The 22,095-nt window shown below is 41.1% G+C and overlaps 2 protein-coding genes across 4 annotated transcripts in view; both read right to left on the bottom strand.

The window, feature by feature from the left end:
* Nucleotides 1-307: 307 nt before the first annotated feature.
* On the bottom strand, nucleotides 308-8,747 carry LOC125947970 (N-terminal kinase-like protein). 2 transcript variants are annotated; one of them, XM_049673593.1, is made up of 12 exons: nucleotides 7,813-8,747; nucleotides 7,299-7,613; nucleotides 6,981-7,216; nucleotides 6,834-6,912; nucleotides 6,455-6,676; nucleotides 6,181-6,336; nucleotides 5,841-6,105; nucleotides 5,633-5,767; nucleotides 5,063-5,208; nucleotides 4,835-4,969; nucleotides 4,163-4,694; nucleotides 308-3,160 (listed from the first exon to the last, which is right to left on the bottom strand). In XM_049673593.1, the coding sequence occupies exons 1-12, from the start codon at nucleotides 8,188-8,190 to the stop codon at nucleotides 3,021-3,023; spliced, it is 2,739 nt and encodes a 912-aa protein (XP_049529550.1). In that variant the 5' UTR covers nucleotides 8,191-8,747; the 3' UTR covers nucleotides 308-3,020. The 2 variants fall into 2 exon arrangements, with proteins under 2 accessions (XP_049529550.1, XP_049529543.1); XM_049673586.1 differs by having other exon boundaries at nucleotides 5,603-5,767; nucleotides 7,813-8,746.
* Nucleotides 8,748-17,528: 8,781 nt separating this feature from the next.
* The window catches only part of LOC125950290 (homeotic protein ocelliless), a 14,964-nt gene continuing 10,397 nt past the window's right edge, over nucleotides 17,529-22,095 (bottom strand). For both annotated transcript variants that reach the window (XM_049678188.1, XM_049678281.1), the window contains 2 exons: nucleotides 21,011-21,165; nucleotides 17,529-20,594 (listed from right to left, as the gene is read on the bottom strand). In XM_049678188.1, coding sequence (XP_049534145.1) covers nucleotides 19,455-20,594; nucleotides 21,011-21,165 — 1,295 coding nt within the window. In that variant the 3' untranslated portion in view covers nucleotides 17,529-19,454. The remainder of the gene's footprint in view (nucleotides 20,595-21,010; nucleotides 21,166-22,095) is intronic.

Consider the following 22,095-nt stretch of genomic DNA (forward strand, 5'->3'; position numbering starts at 1 on the left):
GTTGTGCTCGCAATCACACGGGCCGATACCCTGAAGTTTTGATGTGATTCCAACACTCCAGTCATATTAATCAGTCTGCTGCTAAGCATTCTCCAATCAAAACGGAGACCAAGAGTCGGCAAGCATCCAACAACCGGGACAATATCGTCGGCACAGGCTTGATTTCTCATTATCCTTTCACAATCAACACATTGGAAAATTTTCCATAGTCCAGAAGAGAGACAATGACGAACAGAGAATGACAGACGAATAGACAGACCGACGTCAGAAAGACAAAAAAAGACAGACAGACAGAGAAAGTTTCCGATTCTGATTCTGATATTTACGTATATGATTTGAATCTGTTTTATTCCAGCCTTTCCTCGTTTTAGTAGTTGTGTCCCAACTGTTTGTCGCTAATAAAAGGCATTGTTTTGCTCGCTTGTGTTCTTCTTCTTCTTTTTCTTTTTCTATTAATAAATTGCCGATCTCCTGCTTAGACATATTCCTTCCTTTTCTCCTTCCTCGGTTCCAACAGCCAGGATTCAGTACTAGCGTGCGTGCCAATGGCAGACACCACCGGGGTTTTATACGCTTATGGCGAGCCACTGAGCCAGTGATCACAATGATGCATGCAATGCGCTGCTCCACTCGCTTTGCGACGATCCAAACCAACTAAACTGCCCTGACCGCACTCCTCCTCCGTATCCGTGCAGGTTACTTCTTTCAAGCCAAACCCCACAATTCTTCAAAGCCAGGCCAACTTATGATCGCAAAGGGAGTTTATCGTTCGCGCCAATAAGAGGAGGACAGAAGACAGGGTTACATAGGGATTGAATGGAAAGCCAAACAAGGAATCATGTGTGGGAGGACAAGGATAGAAGAGAAGTTTCATTAGAAGAGGCACATAGGGCCATTATCAACATCGAATCGAGCGACCGTGAATTGATACAATAACTCAAATCACAGAGCCCACACACACACACACAAACACACTCACAAACACACACACACACATGTGGGCGCGCGAGCATTCTTATACACTCAAAGACACTCATAAACCCAGTTACAGACCGAATTGATTGTTTCTCCTCTAATGTTTCCTGATGCCATTCCGATTATTTTTTCTTTGTTTTCTTCGGTGTCCTTGCGAGCGGTATACGCGATTGTGTAGTTTAGTTTACTATATTACATCCTTTTCTTCACTGTTTTGTTTACTTTTTAAAGAACATTTGCTTAATTTGTTGTCGTGTGCTATATTTCTTTTAAAAATGACTGAAGTGCTTCTATTTAGGGTTACGAATACGAATTTTACGCTACCTAGGTTGTGTGTATTTTTTCTTTCTATCTTCCTGTGTTCTCGGTTTGCTATATAATCCCCACGGTATCTAGTATGATTCTCTTTTATTATTAATTTTCTTCTCATATAGTTTACTCTACCTATCTAGATTCGATTCATCCCATGGAAGGGTCTTTGAGTGTGCGAGAGAGAATGAGACAGAGATAGAGAGGAGCTCGTGGGTGGGGAGGGGGAGGGGGGGGGGCTGATAAAGAGACACGGATTCCGTATACTGGCGGAACTGGCACATTCCAAGCGCAAACAGGAGAAAGGAATAGAACTACATTCGAACTCGGCCATCGAGCTGGAATCTAATGACACCGACACTCCTTCACCCAGGAGCCGAAACGAACAGTAATGAAAAGAGTTGGGCATTGGAATGGGGAATTTATGGAGGGTTATGGAGTACCAATTGTATAATTCGGTTTCTAATGTGACAGGCTCGATGCACGGTTCTGGCACCGTAGAGCCGCCGCCTTTCCAAAAACTGAACACCTACTACCAAATCGCTGGGGAGCACTGGGTCGGAGCATTCCCGCTGGCGCATGGTAATGTAGGTCCCTTGACGGCAGAAATAAATCACAAACCAATAAAAAAAATGGTTCTCTCCTGTCCCACCGGTTACGCCAATACGATTCGCACGGGTTCGCACTCGATCCTAGTTCGTCAGCGTCGGTTTGCATTGATTCAAAGAATATAAATTCGTATATTTTCTATTAAAGCTATCTGACTTATCATGTTTTTGCAAAGTTTGCATCGAGTTGCAAAGTTTTTTTTCGTTTTTGTTTTTTTTTTATGATTTGGCCGATCACGCCTATCCACCAGTCCTCTCAACCATTCTTCCGACACAGATTTTCAAGTTATTTGTTTTACTGATTAAGGAATTTTGTTATTTTTTTTTGGTTCATTTTGTTTTTCCTGCTCGCCGGAATGGTTACAGTGTCTGTCTAGAATCACACCATTGGTTGAGCTAATTATTCTATTAGCTGTATCTATATACATTACTAGCATCACCCTAAAATAAGAAGGAATACCCGGCCATATCATATCGAAGTCGGATGAAAATCAATGATTGCCCTTTGGATTGTCACCCCAACTGAAGCTAAACCCTAGTAGTTGTAGGCCTTGCTTTGCTATGCCAAACCTCCTGAAAGACAGTTGAGCCACGAACCTGGAGGTCGACTTCCAACACTCTCAAATCAGGCCAGCCAATCGAGAATTCATTCAGATACTGAGTCAAGCAAACCACAGGCCGAATTTGAATTGTTTGTGTTGAATTGTATTCGTTCCGTATCGTCCTACCGTCTTTACATTGATTCCTTCCACTTCACAAGTTTAAATGGTGTGATATCTCAGCATTAACCACCGGTATGGCCCAGAGCGTGTTGCTGTACTACCAAGCAACCGTTTTTTTTAAAACAAATATCGTTTAAATTCCCTTGCGGTTTTCGCTCCCATCCTCACCGCCGATACAACATAAATCCACAGAGGTGGTGCGAGTTTACACGTATTTAGACAGACTGGGAAATTGATGGGAGAAAGAATGACTATCATCGTATGTTTTTAACATTCTAAAAAAGGCTTCACCACAATGCTGTCCCATATTGTTGCTGGCTGGTTGTCGTTTGCCACCGTTAACTGCACTCGAACTCCCTTAAACTCTACGCAATACAAACACTTTCGTAGTTGTAATAGAGCGATCTTAAATTTTCTTCACACCCAGTTTCATGGGACCACTACCAGCACCGACGGCACGTGCTGCACGCCTGGCTTCAAGTTCGCGCTGCCGTTGCATCTTCTTCTCTTCGCGTTTCCGTCGTGCCTCGTCCAGCTTCAGATTTCCTGTGAAAATAGAACAATGTGTAAAGAGAATGGTACAATACATGATATTAACGCTTGGATGCCAATACTAGCAAAACGCAGCTACAATTTTTGATGCAGAAGCTCCCTCGAAAAGCGTTGCTATGGATATGTCGATGTTTAGAGGAAAAAGGCCATTAAATGGACGGTAAAAGTAAAAAATATGAGAAGAGAAAAAAACAGAAAGATAGAGAGAGAGAGAGAGAGAGAGAGAGAGAGAGAAGATAGCATACTTGAAATGAGACGAAACGTACATGAAGTGTACAGTTAACATTTCGGTTGATCACGAGCTAAGCTGACATGGCGATGATGATGATGATGAAATGGTGATGATAGCAATATCAGACATGGCTAGAAGGGGTGACCGGTTGAAGCATGAGTTTCTGCAGCTGATGGTAGAGCATATTCTCAGCACCCCTTCCTCCGATTGTGGAAGTGACTTCTCCGATGCAAGCGACGAACAACGAGATCGTCTATGCAGTGTTTGTGTGTGTATGTGTGTGTGTAAATGTTTGTACGTCGGTTCAATTTGTAGTTTTTATTTAGTAAGGTTAGTAGTAGCATCGTAGGTTAAAGCAATACCAGCATGAGAGAGGGAAGAAGAGAGAAACAGAGGAGAAACGTTAATCAAACGAACGTCGAAATGTTGAACCGACATAACAACATTATCTATGGATACGGAATGCGGAATTATATACGAGGGGAAATTGGTAAGTTTACGCTTGACATGCCAAGGCCTATCAACATGCATAAAATAATAATAGGCACAAAAGGACGAGGAGAGCGTTAAAACGCCTCGTTACATCTTGTGGAAACGGTATAAAAGTGATACTTGCGATAACATTACATGTAAAACTTTGAGCGCGTGTGGACATGAAACGTCATGTTTGTGCATATGCAAAACGAACTGAACGGTGGGACTGGATAGCATGCTTAATGTATTTCGCAATGCACGGTAAATCTCTCTTCTAATGGTTTACTGACCTGTGGTTGGCTCATCCAATGGCTCGAAGTCTCCCTCGCCCCAACCATCACCACCGTTGTTCCAGTTAGAAGTGTTGGTTGTGGTGGTCACCGTCGTCGCACCGCTAGCCGCTGCACTGTTCAGCAGATTATTCATGTTCTTCATCGCGATCATCTTGCTCGGGCTGCCCGTATGATTTGATAAGTTGTTGTTGTTCGTGGTGCTGGTACTGCTGCTGCTGTTGCTGCTACTACTGTTGCTACTGTTGTTCATACTACTGCTGCTGTTACTGCCGGCCTTCACCACCGTGCTCCCGGTCATCGAGGAGCTGGTCGTGTTGTTGGTGGTACTATTATTACTACTACTACCGGCTGTGGTGATGGTGGTAGTAGCGGTTATGCTGATACTTGCACTGTTGATAGTGGTTGTGCTGTTGATCGAGGGCACGGCTCCAGCATACGGGGACGAACGCATCATCGTCGTCGCATGCTTCTGCTGCTGCGTTTGCTGATTGTGCTCATCTTCGTCCTTTTCGTTCAGTTCCGTCTCATTCTGTCCGATGGAAAATATTGAAAAATTATTAAAACAATAAAAAAAAAGATATTTCAATATAAAAAAGTGAATATTTCAGTTTCATTTAGATGAAGTCCTCAAAATAAGAAAACAAACACAAAACAACAAAGGATATTTACCGGATCCTCCTCCAAGCTACCCCAATCCTCGTTGTCCCAACCGTCGCGCACATCGCTTACACTGCCGACCATGTTGAGGGTGGTGTTCAGCTGGTTCGACGTTCCGGCCATCGGGCTGCTTGGATCCTGCGAAGTCTACCATGCAAAGACGTGGAGGCAGATAAGTGGTTGTGTTCGCAGAATCGTATCAATACAATCCCGCAATAGTCGGATGATATGGCAACTTACGTCCATGTCGCCCCAGTTTTCTTGGTCCCAGTTGTCCGGACCGTAGTCGCTAGCCGATGCCGAGGTATCGGCACTTTCGTGTTCCAACGAAGTCATCGAGGTGACGCTGCTAGTAGTTGTCGAAATGCTGCTACTAGACGGTTGCTCTGTAATTGTGTTGAGAAAAAAGATAAGCTGTTTTAATTTCCCCCTTTGATCACTATTGCACAATGCACAATCATCACAGCGCGATTTGCGACGGAAAATTTGTTTTTTTTTTTTAACAGAACTAGAGTGAAAGAGAGCTTTGGTAAACACAACGACTGAGTACGGCTGTGTACGTTAAAGTATGAAAAAAAAAACGAAAATGAACAAAGGCAAAGCAAAAAAAAAAGAAACGCATTGGATGTGGCACATTTGTAACAAAGTATTGACCAGAGACAACGGGCAGCAAGACACGGGATTGAGCGGTGATGAGGAATAGGTGATGCTCACAATCAAGGATACTAGCGGTAATCATTAGCATGTTGGCATTGCCTGCGGTGTGGTGCTACTACATACCCAAAGAAGCAGGTTTACTCAATGTTTTACCGGTTAAAGGCGGGCGCGGCCGGGCAGTATCACTTTGACTGCGGTAGAATTTGGCTGTCACGGCTGTCACGGCCCAACCGGCCCAGGTGGCGGCCGCATTACCCAGCGAAGGCGTAGCCGTGTGAACGTCAGCCTCTGTCATAAAAAAAAACAGCGATAATATCGAGCTGATTCGAGGATTCTCTCACATCCGTGCATCGTGACTCACCCATGCTTTCCCGGAGACTGGGATCTTCCGACACCTTTTCCAGCTTACCAAGAAAGCCGCGAATGGTCTTGAAAGCCGGATCCCGCACCGACTTCTCCGGGTCCATCGTCAAGGGGCAGAGCGCGGGCAGAATGCGAGTCGCCACCTCGTTAAGCAGGAAGTAGTGCTGGGTGGCGGCTAGCGCTAGAATGCCAGCGACACGCGATGGCGGAAATGGATCCCGCATCGCGCGTATGAATGCCGACACAAGCACACGTTGCCGTACCTATTACACAACACAATCAATTGAGCGTCAAAAGCAGGTACACAGGTATTGTCTCCAGTAGGCACTCCTACAAACCTGTGGATGAAGATGCGGCGCTATCTTGCCCAGGCAGACGGTAGTGTTCGTTCGAATGCCGCCCTGATCGTCGCGGGATTGCAGGCGCGCAAAGTGGCGTAATACCTCGACGTTCAGATTGTTGTAATTCAGTTTCGGTGCCAGATGAATAATGGACTGCAGGACGCGAGAACAAAGACAAAGAAAAAGGAGAGAATGAAACAGAAATGTCCACGGAGCACTTAATCACTATTCATTTTTGGCTATTCATGAGGCTGGCGCCTCTACCTCCTACCTTAACCGTTTGCTCCCGAATAGTCGGATTTGTATCGAGGAAGCCGTGTGCTATCTGGGGGAAAATCTGATCGTTTACCACGTTCGGTTGCAGGTGCGAGATGAAGAGATCGAGCTGCTGAAGCAGGCGCGATCGTGTCACACGATCGGTCGAGGCGAACAGCTTCACCACGCACGGTACGATACGTTTCTGGTACTCCGCTTCGTCGAGCAATCTTCCCAACTGTGCCCCGATTCCAATGCGCAAGGCGAAGAAGCAGAGTACAAAAAGAAAAAGTGGCACGTGAGTTTAAAAATACGGCTTGTCCGTTCTTAGATGTGTGAAAAAAAACATGAGAGTTCTGGTCACGGGCGATCAGGGGCGCAAAGGATGCATTTACCTTGAACATCGGTGCCAATACGGCGGATCCAGCATCACCGTACTCGTAGGCCGTTATGAGTTGCGGTAATATTTTGTGCCTGTTCGGAAAGGATGCAAAGGATGAGCGGAGAGCATGAAGCTGGAAGACTGGACATGGGGAACGCACCTGCACACGGTGTCGGGAAAATTGTCTAGCTGTGCAGTGAGGGCACTGAAGAACCGCGTCTTCTCCGCCTTGTCCTTGATTTGAATTTCCTCCAGGAAAAGCAGCGAATCAACCAGCTCATTCTTAAAGAAGCCACCCGGCTTGCGGCACTTGGTGATGACATCTGCCGGGTTAGGGCGGTTGGCCGGTACCGCGCCCACCAGCTCGCAGTACAGCGGAGCAAGTGACTTTGGTATCTGTAGTCGCATTTCGCGAGAAAGAAGAAGAAGAGGATACGCTTCAAGTATGCATCGAGTACCGTGCCTTGTGCTAACTTACACCCTCGATGTTCTTCAGGTTTCCACGCGTTTTGAGCGGCCCATTGAAGGATTCCCATACCAGACAGCCTAGACCCCACATGTCGCTCGAGCATTTCGTCGCCATCCGCAGTTTGTTAGCGTCGTTGCGTTCTGGCGGATCGTAGATCTCCAACGAGGGAGGAATTTTCACCGGTGGTGCAGCCGGTAGATCGGCTGAAGAGACGTATTCGAGACCGCCCAGCTTCCACTCGCCAGCGGTATTGACGAACACGGACCAGACGGAGACATTGTTGTGCCGCAAATTGCCATCATTGTTGAGGAACGACAGTGCTCGCTAAAACGGTTCAGAAGTGAAGGGGAGAAATCGGATGAGCCGCTCTGCTAATCAAAGGATATGGAGACGTGGGCAGTTACTGCCATACGCTGGCAGAGACAACAATTAATTTGGCACCCATCAAATGCACAAATACGCCAAGGAGGAGAATATCCCGTGGCCATATGTTACTTAACATTGAGCAACGCCCACTACTCACCGTAATCTGAAAGATACCCCAGGCCAAATAGAGATCACGCTGCGGGCCCTCGCTGGCCAGCCGAGTTATGTGCGTGCCGAGCGGCTCGACCGGCTCGGTCGCCACGTACAGCATCTTGTCCGTCTCGAGGCTGTCGAGGAACTGCAAGATGCTAGGATGACGCAGCGTTTTCAGCCGTTTGACCGCGACCTTTGCTAGCTCCAGTTTGATCTCCGTGCCGGCTCGAATATCGTACGTGAAGACGGACACCTCATCGTTAGTGCCTTTCCGCTTGCCCCGGTGCAGCGCCCAGATGCTCTTTGCATCAAACTGTGCTACGGGTTCGCCGATCTCGTACGGAAAGTCCTTTGACGAGTCGCGTGAGAAGAACGACCACATGCTAGAGCGTAGGTATACGGGCACAGTCCCAAGCTAACGCACCAATGGACAATTGGAGTGGGCTTCCGTAGTGGATACGATATGCTCAACGTTCTTCGGTCGGTGTGTTGGTTTTTGAGGGACCCTGATTGATTTCGGCCAGGGACGGGTTGGTGACAACGACAAAACAAAGCGAGAAGGGTTGGGCCTCCTCCTCCTACTATCTTCTGGTCCAGTTGTTGGACTATTCGGGGAGCGCCTGGAAGCGTAGCGCTTGGTGGATCGTGGTCCCTGTCTGCTGCTCACCCTCACCGCTGCTGCCGCTGTTGCTGCTGCTGATTGTGACCGTCAAGATTCCCCGGGTAGCCCTCTCGGAACCACTAGAAAGAGTCGTGCACGCTAGCTTACGTATCAGTCCCCCTCCCCCGGGTGGTGGGCGCTACGCACTACCCGCAGCCTGGGTAAAATCGTGCAAATCGTGTTTGGTGTTTTCACTGCTGGTTCCGCTTACGGGTACAGGGGGTGCGCGATGTGTATGAAAATCTACGCGACGCGGCACAGTCTAAAAACATCGGAAAACATCGGAAAACATAGGGAAAAACATCGATTTCTGCTGAGTGGGTCTTAGGCGAATGACCGTTTATAGTGCCATGGTTAACTTATCGTCAAACTCAACACTTCGTGGTGAATTTCTCGGAAACTCAACACGCCATGGTGAATTTCTGCTCGAATGGTTTAATATTTCGAGGGCTCTCTCTCTCAACAGCTGATCGCCCGTATGCAAAAGGTATGCCCTGTGGCCGCTTTAAGCTGCTTTCACATTGAGCGCGTAAAACGACAGTTATATACGCAGCGTGTTTTTTGACGCAGAAAACACGGTTGTAGCACATCAAAATATATGGAAGTGTTCACGCCACGCACCGAAAGCTATTTTTTGGAGCTTCTGAAGAGCTTAAAAGTTGGCGTTTTTTTTCGGATCTTTTGTTCAATGCAACACGTGCTGCGGGAACTTTGGTTGGCACAAATTGATTTCCGAAGATACTCAACAGCTCGGCGGCAAAATTGTTGCACTCGGACTGCTTCATTCGACGGATCGATATTTCAAACAATCAAGCGGATTGAGGTAAGCGGATCTTGAATTTACCGATCTAATCGCTTGAACAGTACCAATCGATGCCATAGCCGGTACGCCACGTGATTCGATAATCGACGAAACGGTCTCAAGGTAAAGGCGGTCCATAAGCAGTGCACCCCAGATCATAACGGGCAGATGGGATCGAACGTGAAATAAATAATATTAATAATGTAATAAAAATATTTAGAAAAAACCATTTATTTTATGGTGTATATGTATATGCACGAAAGAAAAACAAATATATATATCACATGTGCACAATATATACCGTGCGCGCACGCTGCGGACAAAATGAGAACTATTTTGGAGGATTCAGCATTCTCACCAGAATTTTGATGAGAATGCTTAATCTGCCAGTTTTTTATTGCAAACAGCTGAGATGTAACAGGTAAACAGCTAAAGTTTACTGAAAAGCTGAAAAAAAGAAACTAATTCGCGGCAATGTTTACCGTTATCGTCGAGTCTGTTTAGTTTCAAATTTGAACGAACAAAAAAGTTCTGCAAGATTTCAAGCTCAAAAACGACGAAAACGATCAAAGGGCGTGCACTCGGAAAACGTTCAGTCGACAAACGTTCAGTCGGAAAACGTGCAGTTGTGGGCGTGTTCAATTTTAACCAATCGTTGCCTCTGTTTGAATAGACTCCGCCTACCTATGCCCCGATTGGCCCGGTTATGTTTAATTGGGTATCTTGAATTATTGCTTTCATCCTATTCGTCAGGTTTCTAGCCCCAGTATTTGTGCACAAAATTAACAAAAAAAAGGTTTTACACTACTTGATTCTCAAACATTTTTCTCTACTCTTTAACTATCTTAAATGGTACGTATGAATTTGAGACTCCAACAATATATACCTCAGCGCATGTGCCTCTTCGACACAAACGCTCTATTCGGTATTCTTGAACAATTGCTTCTTTTTTCTGCTTACAAGATGTTTATTGCATTCGAATCAACATTGGTGTTTACAGCATTCGATTATGTAAGTAATGAAATAAATGAACATAATTCATAGATCGCTAATGTGCATTACAGGCAATCGTCCTAGCTCTGGCAATAACTCCCAGCAAATAAATTGATTCCGAAAAACGGTTTTGCTTGTCATTATGTAATGCCTAAATGTAGCGCTAAACATACAGTTAGGAATGAAACTAACATACATGTAAACGTAATCGACGAAAAGGTTTAGGGTGTTCTCAGACTATCTTTGAAAGCTATCATTTTGTAATAATTAAGTCATTAATATGCTAAATTATGAAGAGTACAAAAATAGGTACAAAGAGCGGTCCAACACAACGGTGTCCGTCATTATGATGCAATGAGCTTGATGCACCTTTTAGTCAAGTTTTCTTCAAAACCAATAACCGTGACACATGTTTTGTGAATGGGGTAATTATACGAAAATAAAATATTTTATCTTCAATTATTATTGGAAGCAGTTCTTTATCAACTGCTCAATTTGTTCTCTGCCAACCGAATTGATATTGTTTCCGAACAATATCTACCGGAGAAGCAACAGACTATGATCATTGATAAAAGTTATTAACAATGGGAAACTTAACCTAACCAAACCTATGGTTCATTTACTATTTATCATAGTGGCATTTGTTTCGTTTGAAATTATGTATCTTCAACCAAATTGAATAGATTATAATTTGATTATCTAAATCCGTATACACCTTTCTATTCTGTTTTTTTTTTCATTTGTTAACTATGATACTGTTTATAATTCCTCTTAAATTCTATGATAAAATGATTTATTTGTTTATTACAGGTTTTATTACTTAACGATTCATTTATGTCTTGCCGCCTACTTTAGACTTCAATTGTAAGTTTCATTTTGCATATGCTGTATCGGTTTGATTATGGTGAATGCTTTTCTCCTTTTGTTAGGAACTCCAATGAAACTGACGGTTATCCTAGAAACTTTCTCTTACGTTGATTACAGTTGATTTTGATTTTGGCTAAATGATACTCAGTACACGATATATAAAAAATATGTTTTCCATCAAATTAATTACTCCTTAGAATACAAATATTTGTAACACCACAATTTGTTTTCCACAAACAGTGTGGGAAACAGAGGGCAAAACGGTGCATGTAATGCAAAACCTTTTGAAACTAATAAGCGTATCATCGAATAGAGCAACGACAGGCATAGAAAGATTTTGTGAACACAATCAAATGATTCGTGAGCTATAGCGTATAGTTCTGATTTAGTAAGGTTACTCTAAATACACCAAATATGTTGCACTTGTGGTGCTGTAAGCATAGCATGACTATTCTTCATAGCTTTTCCTTGCACCGGTTACGGAAAAATACCATGAGGTAAAAAATCTATGCCTAATACCATGAGTTCTTAATCATAATACGCTCGTACTGGTTCTTTGATCTCATCTTAGCGTTTCAGGTGAATCATTGCATCTTTAACCGCTGGGGTCTATCTAAGTAATAGAATCAAGAACCACCCGCTGGGATGTGGAGAATGAGCTAAAACAAAGGGTAATAAAATGGATTGACGAAACCCACGAGCTTCTCTATTTCTCCCTTAATTTTGGGCTGCACTCTCAATTTAAGCCATTTGCTTAACTACTTCGGCACATTCATCTCCTGGATAGCTTGCATTGCGGGAGTCTAAATCGTGAATGTCTGAATCAAATAGACAAACATCTATCGTTAAAAACCGTTGATAGGAATGAGGCATGCAGTATTTCGTCTTGAGCTCCGAATCGAATGCTGAATTACTACCGAGCGGATAAAATTTTAAAATCAAATTAGTCTTTGACTGATTTTCAATGATTATATTTCATTTTTTATTGTTCACGTTTCTGCGAGAGCAGCATTTCAATGCATTTTTTCTCAAGGAATCAAGAGATCAAAAGCATAAAGTTAATCGAAAAATACATTGAAACAATCGTAGTAAAGCAGCAGAAGGAATTGAATTTCATCTTATTTTACAGTTAATTTTTCATATTAATTGTATACTTCTATATCTTTTACTTCTACAACAACTTCAAGCGTAACCCAGCCTGAGCTGTTATGCTTGGTAGGTGCATACTTGAATTTTGCCATTTAAAAATTTCTATTTTTTACACGATAATGTTTGTAAAAATGTCTTATTAGTTATACATTATACCTATCTATAAATCTTAATATTCAGTTTCGATCGTTCCGTTAACAGCTTCCTACCGATTCCTATTCTGAATGGTGAACCTTTCAAGAATCTTGCGTGCAGTTCTATTTCCTGTTTGAACATTGTTCAAGTTCTGCTAGTGTTAACATAATTTATAGAACAATTATTTTGTTTATCAGATAAGCCTTCGGAGCATGAGGAAGAAAGGAGAGTCCTAGCAAAAAGAGATCAGATGGTATAGTCAGGGAGAACTGTCTATCGATACTAGTTTGGTGACGATCGGGCCGGTAAATTTTGCGTGATGTGCAAATTTGCATACATACATGCAAATGCCACTTTTTTTTAACAAGTATAAGATAAGATGTTACAATTTTGTCAAAAGGTATTTGAAAGAAGCCAAATGGAATTATTTTCTCATCCATGCAGTTGCAGTGTAAAACAATGCGCGAAGCAAGTAAGCATAGTCGCATATTTAATAGAATGCATGGCAGAATTATGTAGGAGAAAACACCCCACCCCCCACCCCATCCCTACTCTGAAACCAACCCAACTAATATATTAAAAGTACTTATGAAGGGAAGAAGACTGTTGATCATATGTGATGCTGATCTATAAAATACATCATTATCGAGTAAATGTAACGCAAGCTTGATATTATTCATTTTCCAATTGTACAATCTTCAAATTCGTTGAAAAACATTCAAACTTGAAATACTTTTTCTATATCTATAATATTACAAAAACATATGTAAGCCCTAGAACTTTTCATTTCCAAATGTGCAACTATAGAAATGGTAAATTGATTCAACTTAGCACCACTATCATGCAATAATTTTTTAACTAGGTCGACGATAACGATACGAAAAATAAAAGGCAGATGGTAATACAATAGAAGATGTTAAATCAACCGATTCATTACCTATGCTCCGCCGCTATGAAAAGAAATTCAATTTGTAACGCTCACTTCAAACCTCATTTGTAATGCTATCACATGATAATGGATCGACTGTGATGATATTAAGATTTGAACGATATCCTTTTGGAACTTGGTTTAAATATTATACAATTAGTAACCATAATTGGGAAAAGCAGCAAAAATAATGGCAAAACATGCAATACGAATACAAAGGAAGGTTCAAATCGCTTTGATTGTTTAGTAGGTAGCATCGGGAGCATTAAATATAGGAAAAAGGTTACCCTAAATATAAAATACTCTGCGTTACTTCTTCAGCACTTCGTGCCTTTCAATCTATCGTAACATTTCCCCTTGTGAGCATCGTTCTACCACATCGCACCACTGCTTGCGCAACGATACATACACTCGGGATATATCGTTACCTCATAAAGTTTACCAAAAATGCTGTGAATATGCATAGCCATTGGTAGCCAAAGCCGTTGTCAAGTAACGCGAAGTAATGGGGGTGAAGCTGTAGGCCCAGAAACCAAACAATTGCTCGTTTCCCATCGAAAGGAGTCGAAGCGTGTCCTATCTAAGCAAACTATTTGAGACCGCGGATGTGACAGCCGCGGATGATACATCTTTGTCTTATCTCTCTTTCTCTCTTTCTTTCTCTTCCTCTCTCTCTCTCCCTTTTTTTTCTCTCTCTCTCTCTCTCTCTCTCACGCTCTCTCTTTTTCTCCTTGCTATTCCATTCCGGTTTAACTCTTTCTCTGTTTAACCATACCTGCTTGTTCGCATTATTTCTATTTTCTGCGTGCTTTTCCCATTCGGCAGAGCGTTCATCTCGTCTATACCTCTTGCAGACTTTCGGTAAGTTCATACCCTCCTTTCTGCTCTTACCAGGTTAGAAGCTTCACTACTCGGAAAAGCAATGATTACCCATGCCTTTTACAATGTTGTAGGCCGTAGGGGTGAAATGATTCGATAATTGAAAGCAAACTCAATGCGACGAGAGTGATTTGATTTTGATATTTATGGGATTTTCTGGAGGTTTTGCATCCCTTTTCCTGACGTCTACCTCAACTCGCCCCTTCATTACTATACTGCAATCTCTTTCTCATTTGTTTCTCTATGTTGCTATCACATGCTCTAACTTGCCCTCCTCGTGTACACAATATCCCTCCCTCAATCTTCTGCTGCTTTTACCGTTTCTGAGTGTCAGACATCAGAGGGTGCGAATTAGGCCCATGGAGAGTATTTCGATGAATAACTTTATTTTTCGGATACGCTTCCACCCTCTCCAATAGCACAGCCCAAGTAGAGGAAAGTTATTTGACTTCAAAACCCAACCCTTGAGTCGTTAGGGGTTGGAATGTTTCGTTTCCGTTTCGTGTCGATAAGGCTGGTCTGATTTGACAAATATTTGACTAATAAAGACGATGATATGGTTTAATGATAGTTTCTCGGTTGTCGCGCCTCTTTGCTCGTTTATACGCATTTTTGGATGTAGGTTAAATTTTGACTTTTTAAGTGGTTGTTTAGCGTAATAATGTTGTTATGGTGGGTGGGTAATTTTTTTTGTTTTGCTCATGATTAACATATGAACCGCATCTGTACAAGATGAAATACAAATTTATTCCTCAAATTAAAAACAAAACCATTTGAAAAGAATTAGGTTTACTGTTTGGCTTTTGAAGCATTGAACATTTTTTACGTATGTAAAAGTGCGAACGAGCATTATTCGAAAATATTGGAAACAATTTCAGAGAGAATCCATTAGTACATACATTTATAAGTGTATGAAATGGTGAAGACCGAATAAGCTTAATAAAAATATCATTTTTGATAGTACGCACCAGCAAATAGAACAACTTGAATCTTGCCAACGCACACTTTGGCACGTGCCATTGTCCTTTTACCTTTACCATAACATGTGAATGATGGTAATCGGAGAGGCGGTTTTCAATTTGTAGTGCAGTGTGATGGCGTCAATTCCCTCGAGCTAGCAACTGGATACCCTGAGCATCACGCGTTGTCGCGTGCCGCCTAAAGGTAACCGATTAGCATTTTGTATTTGTGAGGATAGGAACGCTTTTTGCGGCAGCATTCATAATCGCATTTCTTATCTATTTGCACAGAGTGAATAGCCTATCAAGCAGCTCGCGAAAGCATAGTGATGAACGCCCCTAGAGTACAGCGCATCAAGTTAGATGCCACGTGCCAGAACGTCTGCCGGTCCTAATAATCAAGTGCTACCATACAACTACCATAAAAACCACCAGCTTCCGCCCTCTCCTCCTCAGTAACAATTATTTGCAAAAGGTTTTCACTTATTTTCCGTTAAGCCCCTGCTGGCAATCATAGTGCTAACAACAAACGGGTCGTAAAACTTAATCATCGGTAGCCGCAGATTCTGAATTTTTTAGTTTTGTCAAGGGAGTCCTTGCGTCGGATCGTACTGATAGGGATACGTGATCCGGAACAACCGGGACTTAATTATCCAAGTCAACGCGAATTGGCCTCTTGGTGAGACGTGTATTTTAAATGTCTTAATAAAACGGTTAAAATTAGACCGACCGTTCGTTTCTCTGCTCGGCTCGGCTTCTCAAAAGATGCGCAATTAATGAAACTGCCCAAAAGTAAACATCCTTGAATTGGATCATTTTGCAGCACGTCTAGCTTGGCAAATTACACGAAAATGATTACACTTTGAAATATGGGATATTATTTATAAAAGATAAAGATTTTCCATTTGTTTAGTTTATGTAAAGGTGTCACATTTGTTTAGTGTTAACCGATTCTTTACATCTGAAATGTGCTAAAAAAGATTCTCAAATTATAATAATGAAATTATAATAATTTTACAAAGTTTCGATCGATGAATTATTTTTATTGCCGGAAGCGCATTGAAAAAATAATCCGAAATATAACATTGCTCTAGCAAAGGAAACGGAAAAGAATATGCTTCGTTAATCAATTCGACTGGGTGAGTAATTCTTACGAAGAGAATGGACATTGCAGGTAACTTAGGCAGGAAAACATAATCTTAGAATAGAAGCATTGTACGTACCGGGACCGACAAAAAACGAAAATATAACAATGAATTCAAACGGTAACAGTTTCACCGCTTCTGAAATGTCTCCTGACTTCCGCTCTCTGGGTCCTTCTTGACCCCTTGGTTTGCTCGTTCTATTTCTATTTTTTCGTACAAAGATTCCTATAAGGGCGAATATTGAAGATTGACTTTTTTTTTCGATTACGACGTGTTAGGATATAACGTAGGAGTAGCCCAAAAACATTCCCACGATTCCTAAGGTTGTAGGTGAGCTTTTTTTTTACATGTAGAAGCTTCTAAATACAACCGGACTTTATTTAAGTTTGTTTGAATCGTTCATAGCAAACTTATTTGAAAAAGATCAATGCAAAAATATGTAAAGAACAAAGCTATAAAAATGAATTTACACAAAAAAAACGTGCAACCCAAGGTTTTACTTTAAAAAAAGATTTGTATGGAGTAGTACCATGTACTTATTAAACATTTTCAGTAGTTTACTTCACTGAGTGGTCGAAACATGGAAATAAAAGTGAGCAATCAAAAGCATACTCACGTCAAGCCTCGTATCGGTCGCTCACTCAATAATAATAATAAATAAACAAATGTTTTCTTTATGGAAATTTCAAGAGTCGATAAAATGTTTTCAGTGCCATTCGAAGTTGAATTGGCATCCTGAACAGCTTACAATCCCACACTCTATGCCCATGAAATCTAAAGTCTTATTCTCCTCTCTTTCGCTAGACTGTCCCTTTCCTTGAAGCACTCCGAAACCACTTTAACTGCTTTCCAAGATAAAGCGGGATATACAGTTGCCGTGTACGAGTTTGCGTCGCTTTTTTGCACATAGCATGTGTAGTTAGGTTTGTTTGTCGATATTCCCGCTGTTTCTGGTCTGGGTATATGGTTATCGCAAACAAAAAGAATATAGTTCATGTAGAATGCTAGAAAACAATCAGCATGTTTTCCTATTTATTCATCATTAGCAACTGCATGTTTTAAATATTATTGTCCAAGAAGCTAGAAAACGATTGAAAACACAAGTAAAACATTTTTTTCGGATAGATGTTGTAGAATAAAAAATGTATGCTTGTGAGTTTGTTTTGCTTATTATATTTTTGTATCATTTTATCCGTTTTGAGATAATACGCTTTTCAATAATACGATAGAATACTATATACAACAGTGAGCTGGTAGCAATGGAGTGATTAGTTAGGATGTGACATTTCTGGAAAATATGTTTTCTACGACGAGGACTGGCTATCCGAGAAATGCTTTTGCTTTGATTTTTTATGAGCGTGATACTTTTTCGCTTCATCAGTTCGAATTTACGATTTTTACAACTTTTAGACTTCTAGCTCCACCATAAAATGGAATATGCGTTCATGAATTCAGCTCAGCAATTAACATCGTTTGCATTCAATATAGTATCCGATTGTTCTTTTTGAAAAAGATTTGGGTTTATGCTCAAGTTGGAGTTTTTTTTTCTATCCCCTCCAACATTCGAATGTGGATTTTCCTAGATTGATGGAACTATTACTGAACTTAATAATTGTTTATCTCTCTGTGTGCTGGAAACAAATCCCTTGTCACAAATGAAAACAATGATCGTCTTACGCTCGAACTAAACTCAATGCATTCCATATTTTACAGAAAACCCTATTATTCATCTGATTCCTAAAACTCACAATAGCGCCTTAATCTAACATCCCTTAATGGTTTATTTTTCTTATCGCTTTCCTTAGCATACATTTTTTGTCCAACTTCGCCATGAATGGCGTGAATGGTAGCGTGTCTCACTCTGATTCTATCTGTTCCTTTTTTATTACTATTTTCGCTTTCTTTGCCATTTTCGTTCCGTTAAGGAAAAGAGAAAAATAGTGTTTCCTAGTGTTAGAGATTTGTTTTAAATTTCCATACATTGTTTTGCGAATCTCGCTTCCACCGCTATACCTACATATATTTTTTGTTCTCGTACGTTGTCTCACACGAATAACTTATGGCTTATATGCATGGGAGTTCATGGATATTGAACTTGAAAGGTTCACGACGTAATGACAATTCTTTCACTTTTTGAAAAACATTCAAACTATGAATTTTACCGCGCTCATACCAAGTATGAACCAGAGATATGTTTTGAAGAAATTTTAACTTTTTATCTATGATGTTCTTGTACTTTGCTTGCTTTTCAAATTTCTTCAGAGCTTCCTTTTACAATTATCGAGCCTTTCAACGATTTTCACTATCGGCTAGAGTTTATACCGTGTTGAAATACAATTGCACTACTTCGTTACAGCCGGATCTCATTCCTGAACTCTCAGATTTTAGTACGTAGTTCAACCTTTTAATCTCTCCAGTAACATTAGCCGAGTGCAAACAATTTTTATAGCATTCTTAAAGTTTAAGTGGAAACTCAAAAAACTTATGAATTTAAAAATGAACCTTGCAAGAACTGATTTGCACAAAACATTCAGGTTATGTATAAGTTATTCGTTATATTTTCGAAACAACATATTTATTCCCTATTTCATTTATAGAAGAGGTATTCCATGGGAACTTTTTTCCTGTTGGAATTATGCACATATATAATGAACAAGGAAAGCATAAGTATAAGGAAAAGTCTTCGAGAAAGCAGGTATAGTCTGGTGGACAGCAAAACTAGTGATATGATTTGTTGATATTTGCTATACATAACCAAATGAAATAAATAGTATCTGAGCTTTTTTTTTTTGGTCATATTACCGTCATTACGTGTAACACTGAAGTGTGCAAGAGTGTGGAACTAGGTATGGGAGAAATTCGAAAAAACAACCCAATCATTTCTATTAACATTTGTCGAAGTAAAGTTCAAACTAAACATTCCACTTTCTTAAATTTTCTGATATGGTTTGAAGCTTGTTTTTCGTTTGGCTGCTGCTGTAAGAGCTCAATTGTTTTTCAAAGCAGAACGCAGAAATGGAATTGGCGTGATATGGTATGTTATGGTGAACAGCTTTCTAGTACATCAGAAAACTTGTAAAACACATTAATTAGAAATGACAATTTTCGTCCTTTTACTATTCTGTAGCTTATACCATATTGACGTACTTATCTTGGGGGCTCATATAGTCGAGACCGTTTGGGCTAAAGGTCTGTGAACCCATGGGACCAGCAAGAGCCGATGTGGAAGCAAGTCCAAAATTGGCAGAGGTGCTGTATCCGGTATGCCCCATATTGTAATTCCCTTGGTTTTGATTGTTGAAATAATCCATCTGAGTGTAGTAGGACGGCGCATTGTAGTTATTTGGGTACTGTTGGTACTGGTTGTGCCAGAAGTTATACGTTTCATGATTGGGCACGTACGACAAGGGATTGTGAGAAGTCTGCGGAGTAATCGGTGGTGACGGCGTAGTCATAATAGAAGAGTTTGAACCTAGTGGGGTCAAATTACCAGCAGCCGAAGGACCATTGCCAAGTCCGCCACTACCTACCACACCAATAGCTCCGCTAATCGTTCCACCAATCGAACTACCGAGTGAACCACCGCCAACAGTTCCAGGGATACCACTACCCGCACCCAGTGACTGGCCTAGTCGCGAGTTTATATTGACGTAAGCGGTGGAAGAGTGATGTGCAAGGTTCAACTCAGACTCTTTCAACAATTCATAGCCAGCTGCAGCAGCAGCCGCCTTCATGGCTGCTTCGTTACCTGTGTTAGCACTGCCGTGGTGGAAGGATGAGGTTTGCTCCTTCTTGCAGATCACATTGATTGGTGGGCTCACAGAGGTTGATGGAGTGATCGGTAGAATAGGGGAGGCATTACTGTGGCTTAGCCCATGCTGAGAGCTGTTGTGGCTTGAGACGCCCGCGTTAGACTGACCGCTATTGCTCGTTGGTCCGGCCCCACCCGATGAGCCTCCTGGCTGCCCACTGCCACCCTGGCTGTGACTGTTACTGTGACTATGACTATTCATCGGCGTGTGCTTTATCGTTGGTTTATTATTAGCATTCACGATTGAGTTCTTGCTGCTGTTGTTACTGGCACCGCTGGTAACTGAAGAACTGCCTGCGGAGCCGTTGGAGGAACCACCACCTGACCCCGATCCACTGCTCGACTGGCGAACAGAGCCGTTCGTGTTGTTTCCCGAAGATTTGCTGCTATTAAGATTGGAGGACGTCTGATGTTGCAGTTGTTGTCTACACTTGGCACGTCGATTTTTGAACCACACCTTTACGGTAAAAATAAAATGAATTCAAAATATATTTTAGCTTATTATTATACTCTAAAATATATGGGAACGTAGCAACATGTAGTGGTATTGTATGGCGGATGGATTTGCCTTGGTGCATTTTGCCAGCATGAGCACTTTTCTGTCTGTCACTACCAAGAAGAGCTATGAAACAGTCAATCCTAAACATAAAGTATGACCTGTCGTCTGGCTGGCTGTGATATGTTTAGCAGTAGTTTTTATGTTTGATGGTTTGCATGTACATGAAATTTAAATTTACGAATTATAATTTTAAAACCAATCTTTGCAAAGCCGATAACAGAGAACCGCATTTACTGAAAGATATTTCCATCAATGCTTTAAATTCTTTTAATTGGGCGTTTTTTTAAATAATCCAATACGTTATCCAAACTAACCTGTACTCTGGATTCCGGAAGGTTTATTTTTAGGGCCACCTCTTCACGCATAAAAATATCGGGGTATCGCGTTTTCCCAAAAAGCGCTTCCAGTACGTCGAGTTGTGCTCTAGTGAATGTTGTTCGCTCTCTGCGTTGTTTCCGAGGGTTGACACCTATATGACATAGACAAGACAACGATTGAAAAGAATACATTTATTAGATTATAATTATGTTGCCAGTACTGCGGCGGAGAGTTTTGTTTTGGGGAAGTGTGATAAAACAATGATGCATCTGAATCGATCTAAATAAGTATGTTTCTAATTACGTGAAACTTAATATACCAAAAACTTGCATTGATGAGTATGGCAGTTGTTAGTTTAGCCAAACCATGGTACTAAAAAAATTGTATGGCTCCTTTCTCGACTTAAGGGTGTGGGTATATAATTAAATTAGAACTATACAAGAGAAACCGTCTGTACATGCATTGATTATTAATTTTGAAAATGTACGACCTTTAATTTTTTATGTTTTTGATCTATCTGTAAACATTGAGTTTGTATTAGTTCTTGGCTCAATGTGAGCTTTCGCTTTTTTCTATTGCATCAATATGCTAGACGTCTAGTCAGTTTCCTGTGAAATAAAGGTTCAGTAAATCGACTGGAAAGCGTTAAAATAAACACAATTTAGAAGCAGTAATGCATCTTGCAATAAGCGGTTTGCATTAAATGCTGCCTTGTACTATTGGTCAATTTTAAGTTCAATTACACTATTTTCATTAAAGATGTAACATTTTTTAGTCAAAGTTAAAGGCAAGATGTCTAGCATAGAAAAGACTAGCAGAATGAAATTATTTGAATTAAAAATTAACTAAAAACATCACGATATGGCAAATTTGAAGTGGCGTTATAAGCATTTGAATATGAATACCATCGTTTACATCACATGTAGTATAATGCACATTATATTATCGTTTACTCTACTATTCATAGAAGATTTGTTTGGCTTTAATCAAAGATACCATTTGGAATTTACTCATAGACGGTGCTGTAGATAAAATAAAACATAGTATACATTACTTCAAAACAATAAATAGGTGATAACAT

The sequence above is a fragment of the Anopheles darlingi genome, chromosome X (assembly GCF_943734745.1).
Source record: "Anopheles darlingi chromosome X, idAnoDarlMG_H_01, whole genome shotgun sequence".
NCBI lineage: Eukaryota > Metazoa > Arthropoda > Insecta > Diptera > Culicidae > Anopheles > Anopheles darlingi.

Bases quoted from the DNA above. Each gene is read 5' to 3' on its own strand.
- LOC125947970 (XM_049673586.1), bottom strand. From the start codon at position 8,190: ATGTGGTCGTTCTTCTCACGCGACTCGTCAAAGGACTTTCCGTACGAG. The intron at 7,217-7,298 runs GTAAGTTAGCAC...ATGCGACTACAG, and splicing joins ACCTGAAGAACATCGAGGGT to ATACCAAAGTCACTTGCTCC. The intron at 5,768-5,840 runs GTGAGTCACGAT...TTTTTATGACAG, and splicing joins CAGTCTCCGGGAAAGCATGG to AGGCTGACGTTCACACGGCT.